Source organism: Sinocyclocheilus anshuiensis, unplaced genomic scaffold (genome assembly GCF_001515605.1).
Source record: "Sinocyclocheilus anshuiensis isolate Anshui unplaced genomic scaffold, SAMN03320099.WGS_v1.1 scaffold324, whole genome shotgun sequence".
In the NCBI taxonomy this organism is placed as follows: domain Eukaryota; kingdom Metazoa; phylum Chordata; class Actinopteri; order Cypriniformes; family Cyprinidae; genus Sinocyclocheilus; species Sinocyclocheilus anshuiensis.
In genome coordinates this window covers 261,501-270,297 of record NW_015554081.1, presented here as the reverse complement: position 1 = coordinate 270,297, position 8,797 = coordinate 261,501, and the positions used below count along the sequence as shown (strand labels likewise).

At 33.7% G+C, this 8,797-nt stretch overlaps 1 protein-coding gene across 1 annotated transcript in view; it reads right to left on the bottom strand.

The window, feature by feature from the left end:
• Nucleotides 1-8,101, bottom strand: part of LOC107669039 (Bardet-Biedl syndrome 4 protein-like) — a 10,619-nt gene extending 2,518 nt beyond the window's left edge. Inside the window, exons 1-9 of the mRNA XM_016461139.1 lie at nt 8,030-8,101; nt 7,206-7,257; nt 6,288-6,367; nt 6,137-6,200; nt 5,063-5,174; nt 4,830-4,902; nt 3,537-3,590; nt 3,059-3,186; nt 205-270 (exon numbers count right to left, since the gene is read on the bottom strand). Coding sequence (XP_016316625.1) covers nt 205-270; nt 3,059-3,186; nt 3,537-3,590; nt 4,830-4,902; nt 5,063-5,174; nt 6,137-6,200; nt 6,288-6,367; nt 7,206-7,257; nt 8,030-8,053 — 653 coding nt within the window. The 5' untranslated portion in view covers nt 8,054-8,101. The remainder of the gene's footprint in view (nt 1-204; nt 271-3,058; nt 3,187-3,536; nt 3,591-4,829; nt 4,903-5,062; nt 5,175-6,136; nt 6,201-6,287; nt 6,368-7,205; nt 7,258-8,029) is intronic.
• Between the last annotated feature and the right edge of the window lie 696 nt (nt 8,102-8,797).

Genomic DNA, 8,797 nt, shown 5'->3' with positions numbered 1-8,797 from the left:
TATATATGTGTACAGCAATAGAACATTATTATTATTTTTTTTTTTTATTTACGGTTAGGGGTTAGTTCGAATCTGAATTTGATCGTAAGGAGTACTAGTGAAAATATCTAATAAGCAGCCCCACAAATCCTCATCTGCATTTTGCATTCTAAAACTGTACGTATGACAGTATAGATGGATATTGCTGCTGTGATTGTGATGAACACGTCACTCACCTGCATGTACAGCAGTCCCAGTGTAGTCAACAGCTCTGTGTTCTCTGGAGAAAACCTGAGACGGACACAGATAGAGATAACAGTGGATATTTCAACCCAAAATCAAAAGGACAAATTATATGTTAAGGATGTTTTTAAGGCCATTACGAGTTTTTACACTCTGACATTATTCTCCTGACAATTAAGCACATTTGGCTCCAGCTGTCATTACTGTAACACAACGATTCCCAAACATCAGATTTGAAACATTAGTACTTTAAAGGATGACAGAATGTTGATTGTTGGATGAACTATTCCTTTCAATTTCCATTCAAAGTATCACACTTCAATCGACCAATCAGATTTTAGAGGCTTTAGATTTTTCAGATCTTTGCTTACTATAAGCTGATTTTAGGGGTAGTTAAATGTACGATTATAAAGCATATTGATTCAGATTCAGACTGTGGCAGGAGACATGAGAATGATGAAAGCAGCGAAAGCTCCTCCATCACATGCGTGTTTGAGCAGCTCATGCCAGCAGCAAGCTGTTATTAATTCATGCTGGCTGTGAGGCACATCTTCCCGCTATCGCGAGGTGAAGCGGGTGGAAAAGTGGGAGCTCTGAAAGCTCCTCTCATTACGGCGCGTCCCACTGCTGCACGTTACTAATTCATCAGCTCGGTGGGAGGGCTGCGATAATGAGGAGATCTCAAACACACACACACACGCCGGCTTAAAGCTCCCCGCGGTTCTCTGATATCTGAGCCAGACTCACAGACAGGGTGTGTGTGTGGACAAGGGGAGGAGAGTTTTTCAGAGTCATCTCCATTTCTGCTCTCCGGGAAGAGAGGAAAGTCAACGACAGTAATCAAGAGTCATCAAATCGTTGGATTCACGCTGCGAAAAGCAGATTAGTGATTCCTTTTGCACTTTCATTTGTTGAACTTAAAAAAAGGTGTTTTTACAGAAGTAGCTGACCCCAAAAAAACTAAAAAAAAAAAAAGCTCCAGAAAATAAAGTATTATAAAACATAAGGACCAATTAAATGAAAGAAATAAGAAATAATATTTTGCTTTTAGACAATGAAGAGCTTTATTAAGAGCTTTTGCATTCTGACAATATTATCATAATGAAAATAATAATAATTATTATTATTAATATCTTTCAAATATATATTGTCAAACTTGTTGAAACTGTAAACTATTTATAGATAATCTACAGATTTTTGACAATATATCTGAATGATAATAATTATAATTATTATTATATATTGATCAAAATAATCAAACTGTAATCTATTTGCACATAATGTAGATTTTTTTTAAATATTATTCATAATATATATTCAAATTAATAATAAATGTGTACTATTATTATTAGTTAAAAATAACTACTAATAATTGTAAAGATACAATACTTAATAATAAGAAATGATTGTTATTGTAATTATTATAATAATTATACATTGCCAAATATACATTGCATTTATTGTACTGAATTTATAGTCAATTTACAAATAAATTCTATTCATAAATCACTTTTGAATAAAATACGTTTATTTATGAGTTAATTTATAAATAAATATAATCTATATATAAATTAACTTAGCAGAGTGGACTTAATTAAAGGTTAATTTAAATGAAATTAATTAATAAAAATAAACAAAGAAATAAATAGTTCAAATCATTTGTCATCAACTACCCAGCAATTACCTATTTAAATTTTGGTCCATTACGCACACAAAAGCTATGATTTGACTGCACAAGTTATCTCGACTACTGTTATGATAGATTTATTTGTGCTTTTGCATCTTTTTTGGAGCTTGACAGCTGAGCTGTTGACAGCACTATTCGTTGTATGCAAAAGAGCAGCGAGAAGATTCAGCCTACTTTTGTTTCGCACTGAAGAAAGAAAGTCATATGGGTTTGAAACAACATGAGGGTGAGTAAATAATGACAGTTTTTGGGTGAACTGTCCCTTTAAGGAGAAAAACAGACTACTTCAGCAAGTCCTCAGGGGTTTTTCTGAGAGCATTTAAAAGACAAAGAGAAAAGAAAAAAAAGACAAGGTAGAAAGAGAGAAAAAGAAAAGAGAGAGGTCACAGTGAGACAGTAAATGTGATTAATTACAGCTATGAGCACCTCACTGATCCCAGCATGCTTTGCTGCCTTGGGTGTCTTATCTGCGCTGTGGCAGAGCGACACGCTGAGAGCGTCTCCAGGCATCTGAAGTTGCTCTCTGGCAACAAAACTGTCTCGTACATCTTTACTCACATTGTGCGAAACATGACCGAAAATAAAAAGAGGCGCTCCCTCTGTTGAAATGCATTCTGGGTAAGTCACCGCACAAACACAACACTTCAGACACTTCAAGAGAAAGTGTGTTTGACTCTTCAAGTCAAAATGTGACTGGTGACAAAACATACGATAAAACATGTCTGGAGGTCCCAGCAGCTTCAGATCCGAACGCTCACATGACTCACAATAAAGCGATTTTATGAAGATGCTTGGTAGCAAGAAAGCATAAAGTGTGCGTATTAAACATAAAACACACTTTTGAGTGAAAACAAATGCAGGTTCACCAAACGTTACTGTCTCTGGACGCTCTTGGTGAATGTAAAGTACCCTGATGAAAAAAGAGCATATGCTGGTTAGGTATGTTTTGAAGCATGGCTGCTGGTTTGAGCTGGTTTCAACTGGTTCTAACCTGGTCATGTGCTTATGACCAGCTTAAACCAGCTCAAACCAGCAGTCATGCTTCAAAACATACCTAACCAGCATATGCTGGATAGTCCAAGAACTACGATAGTTTGGCAAACAGTATAAAACGTGTGTTTAAAAGTGAGGTTGTGTATTGAGACGTACTCCACAGCGCTCTTGTAGACGTCAATGGCTGTCTCTGTGTCGCCCTGCAGTAAGTGGATTTTTCCCAGCATCATGTAGGTCAGATCGTGTTTATTCAGCTGCAATGCCAAGTTTAACTGTTCTTCGGCCTGAAGACAGAGAGAGAACATGTTTAGCACAACATCAGATGAGGACATATGAAATAAGATTCTCTCAAATAAATGAAGACTATCCTCTGCCAAATCTGGAAGCTTTCATACAGCCAATAAAAGAAAAGGATGTGTGTTAAAAAAATGTATATACTGCAGTAACATGGCAAATATCGAAAAAAAAATAAACATGACTGGCTGCACTTACACTCCTGAAGTCTTTGGTGTAGATGTAGCAAACGCCCGAATCTTTCATACAGCCAATAAAAGACAAGGAAGAACGTTAAAAATGTACTGCAGTAATATGGCAAATACTGATTAAATCCTGACTGACCACTAGCTGCACTTACACTCTTGAAGTCTTTGGTGTAGATGTAGCAAACGCCCAGATTATGGCTGATTTCCTGCAGGTAAAAATAATCACACTTTTATGTAATATTTCACAGGCATCTCATTTGTTTATTGTCAAACTAAAGTACAGGTGATTACAGGTAAAGTGCACACACACACACACACACACACACACACACACACAAATCCATATCACACCAGGCCTGTGGAATTAAAAACCTGCAATCTAAAGAATATACTCTTTTCCGTATAATAAAAGTGAATGGAAACCGGCTGTTAAGAGGACTCCAAACTAAAATTTAAATAAATATAATAATAATAGTAAATCAAAACAACTAAATAAAATACACAAAAAAATATATAAAAAATAAACCCTAACTCCTAACCTAACAATTTAAATAAATAAAAACGAAATACACACAAATATAAAATATAAGCCGATATAAACTCTGAATTTAACTATAAATAAATTATAATAATTAAATACTAAATAAATAAACCAATAAATCAATACAATAAAAAAGACACATTCCTAAACACAACTCATATAATATTAAATAAATAAAATAAATATAGTAAATAATAATAGAATAGAATAACTAATAATAAATAACTAAATAAGTACATAAAACAGACAAAAAAAAAATTCAACCCTAACTGCTAACTTAACAAATTTAAATAAATAAACAAAATATACAAAATATAAACTATAAGCCCTAACCCCTACTATTTAAATAAATAAATAAATTAAACACTGACTTAACCAATAAATAAATAAAAAATAAAAACCCTGATCCTAACTTAACCATTTAAATAAATGTTAAAAAAAACTAGTGCTGACATCACGATTAATCGCATCCAAAATAAAGGTTTTTGTTTATGTATTATATGTGTGTGTACTGTGTATATTTATTCCGTATATATAAATACACACACATACAGTATATATTTTGAAAATATTTACATGTATTTATATATTCATATATTTTGTATTATATATAAATATATTTAATATACAAATATAACATATTTTTAACTGACTTAACCTTTTAAATAAATTACTATAGACACTGATCCTAACTTAAACATTTAAATAAATATGTAATATATATATATATATATATATATATACTGTCATTGTATGTAAAAGAGCTGTGTGAAGATATTTGCACATATGGGTTTGGAACAACATAAGAGTGTGCAAATAATTAGAGTTTATTCATTTTTGGGTGAACTAACCCTTTAATTACACACTCATCAGACAGCACTCAGGACAGAGGAAGTGTACTTACCCAGTCTTTCTGATTGAGACGTGCTGCTTCATTATAAACCTCGATAGCGGCTTTGTGCTTCCCTAGCAGGAAACTAAACACAGAGTAAACAGTTCATAAAATAACACGTATCTTAATTTTCTATTCAGTTTACACAGATCCAGACCAGGTTAAATAGACACACCACATAAATACAGAGAGAGGTGTTTTTGAGATTTTAAACAGTGGTGGTGTGTGTTTGGGCTGCTGCTTACAGGGATCGTGCCACTTGCTTGAGGTTGTCTGAGCTTTTGGGGTTGAGGATGGCACAACTCTGGAACAACTCCAGAGACTGCTGGATCTTCCCCTCTAACCGCATGATCAGAGCTGCACACACAAATACAGAGCAGGTATTCACCAGGATAAACTGGGACACTGGGAAAAGAGCACTAGTGTACTGCTCACTGCACAGTATACTGTGTACCGCATACTACTGTTTAAATCTAGTATGTGAAACAGTGTTGAGTATCATTGATATACTATTGCAGTTCTTTTTAAGATTTATTTTTGGTGCTTAATGCCTTTATTTAGATAGGACAGTAAGTTGACAGGAAGCAAAGTGGGAGAGAGAGAGGGGGGGGTGTGATCGGGAAAGGTCCAAGAGTCGGGACTCGAACTCGGGAGTTCATGTCTGCGGCTATGGGCAACGACAGTTTTTGTTATTATTTTATTTTTATAATTTTGTTTTCACTTTAATATTAAAGTTTTCGTTTTTTCTTTTTCATTTGTATCATTTTATTTGGCTTTTTATTCATTTTTAAATATTTTTTTGTTTTTTACTAAGTCTATAATTTTTTATTAATTTTTATTTATTACTTTCAGTTTCTTTAGTTTTAGTTTTTTTAGTACTTCAGTTTAAACTAAATGAAAATGAGAAATGTTGCCTTGGCAACTCGCTGAAAATTAAGTTTATATATATATATATATATATATATATCGATAATTCTATTTCAAGCAATTAAAATGTTTTTTTTTTAATGTTTTTAGTTGCAGTTAACTTTAATAACCCTGATGTAAAACAGTGACTTTAAACACTTGTATACTACAATGTCACATGACTTCATTAAGCTGCATGTTCCAATTATCATAAACATTATAATATTTTTAGTATCTTGGCCATTTTTGCAATTGTAATTTTGGGTAATTCATGCATATTGACATTCAAAAACGATGTAGATGCAGCACTCGATTATGCCATTTTGCACATCTGAGACTCAGTCTGACCACTTTAGAGTAATTTAATACATTTACACTTTTAAGACTCGGTTTACTGTGTAGTTTACACTGACCTTGCACATACACAGCATATTCACACATGCCTTGGGTTTCATGCAGCTGTTCTTTAATAACGGCCTGAAAACAGAAGATACACAAATCATTTAACATTATTAAGAGTATTCTACAGCAATTAAACTCTCTCTGTAGATTTTCTGACTTTACCTTGCAGGTCTCATAATCTTTGCGGATATAATGCAGATGTATAAGCCAGTTTCTCCTCTCCAGAATCGGAAGCTCAGGAGCTGCAGACAGAAGAAAAACATACAGAGATGAATGTATATACGTATGCAACAATGTATAGTGGTGCACAAAAGAGCTTAGACACTTAAAACATGTCTGAATGTCATTGCAAATGCTGCAGGATGTTATAATGTTCATAAATGTGTTTGAATCAGCTGGTTTTGTATCAAACCTGACAATCTGTCAAATGTTTTGCTTGTAAAGTTTGATTGTGCAACATTCTTTACAATAAAAGACACTTGCTTTGATATTTCGTATGTAACGCAAGGACATTCAAACATTTTAAAGTTTGACTCAACTGTTCAGAAACTTTTTAGGCCAGAGATTAAAGAGATGTTTCATCTTGTGTAGGACATTAACTGGTCTAATCATGAAAATGCAAATATCAAAGGCGGCATTGAAAATTTGCAGAAAACAGTTTCTATTTTGGATATATAGGGCAGACGGGCTTGCTGTGAGCCGCAGCGGACTCTTCTCGCAGTGGGGGGCCACACAAGACTCCTCGTCCCAAATCCAGCGGGCCCCAGAACAAAAGGAGCCTGTCCGCTGCAACATGAAGCGTCTGCATCTTTCTCCTCTTGCTTACAAGCCCCCTGGCAAAATCTGATCTCAATCCGTTCTATTCCTGGACAGACTTTTCCCTCTGAGCCATAATCCTCTTCACTGAAAAATGGGGCAGAAGGGAAAAATAAAGGCAAACAGCGCCACCCACAGGATGAACGGATACACCGATGTGAACCATGAAAATGCTTGTTTGGTTTTGCAGTACTTAATAAATCAAAACTGAATTTTTTAATTCTTTAAATTATTAATATATATATAGACTCCGGAGATTCTGACCTTTCTTTGGACGAGGTTTCTTGAGGTCTGTGGCCACAGGCAGCTGCACATCCTACACAAAGAAAAAATTTAATATATTAATCAAATTCCGTGTGCTGCAATGAGCATTAGCCCATTTTTGTATTTATATTTACATATTCATATACGTTTTTCTCTTTAATTCATCCTTTTACATGAATTCTCTTTCTGTTTATTGTATTTATTATTTATTTAGGAGCAGAAATCACCTTACTGTTGTGCATTTGATAAAATAAATGCTTACTGCTGACTAATATTATGCATTTTAATATTTAATATTTTGCAATAATCATAAAAAACGAATTATCTGAAGAAATTATCATAAGAAACTAATTATAAACTAATATATATATTTTTTTTAATCAGAATGAACACATTTAACAAATGCCACCATGATTTATAAATAATTTACATTACATAAATTTACTTTTATTACAGTGATGACAATATATGTGAGAAGTAATGTGCTTAATTGTCATGAAAAAATATGCCAGAATGCAAGAGATCTTAATGGTCCTAATATAAACTTGATTTTCTTTATGTAAAGCTCATTTTCAATCTTTCTTTGACAGGCTTTGCTGTTCAAGATTAAACGAAATATTAATAAAATATACCTTTGTTATTTAAAACGCCTATCTGTCCGATTGTTTTCTCTTTGCAGATATATTTAATCTGACGAGCAACTAAATAACACAATAACGAAGAACAGCGGTTACCGACTACCATAAAGAAGATCTCTGTTCATATCAAAGGTATTAAATATCACGAGTTTTTGTGTTTTAATGAAAATAAACACCATTTCTCACCGTTTTCATCGCGTCGTCCGCCATCGCGCTCCCTTCCTCCTCACTTCCGGCGGACGCTTCTGTCACTATGGCAACACCGTGACGTTCGTCACCACGTGATTTTTCATATATGAAACTCACTCCAGCATAGAAATTATTTCCAGTTGTAAAGGCTTACATGATTATCTAAAAATACCGTTATAAAGTCCATTATGTATTTACAGCCACTATATAGTAGATATATTGAGAATTCTGGAAGATTACTTTATTAGAATTATCAATGGTGAAGAATTGTAGGTAAATCTGCATGCACATTATGAACATAATAAACAAGTAATAATTTGTTACACAAAAGTCTCTCTCAAACTATAGATAGTTAGTTTAATTCAGACAAAGGTGTGCAAAATACACAACGGAATTATTTCAAGCCATTTCTGAGCAAATCATCTGCAGAGGTTGAATAGCACAGTCATAATAACACATGGACGACGAAAAGGAAATCCTGAGAAGATGAGAGCTACATCAGAAGATTTTTCATGCCATCTGATGAACATAACACATAATTAAACTTGATAAACTCAGGGATGGAAAATCGCACATTCAGCATGATCCGGTCAAGAAATTATACCCCATGATTGTCAAATAAACGTTTTACAAAGAGACATGGATTGTTACAAACATATTTAATGGCTATCATTTTTATATTTGTGACCCTGGAGCACAAAACCAGTCTTAAGTAGCACAGGTATATTTGTAGCAATAGCCAAAATACATTGCATGGGTCAAAAT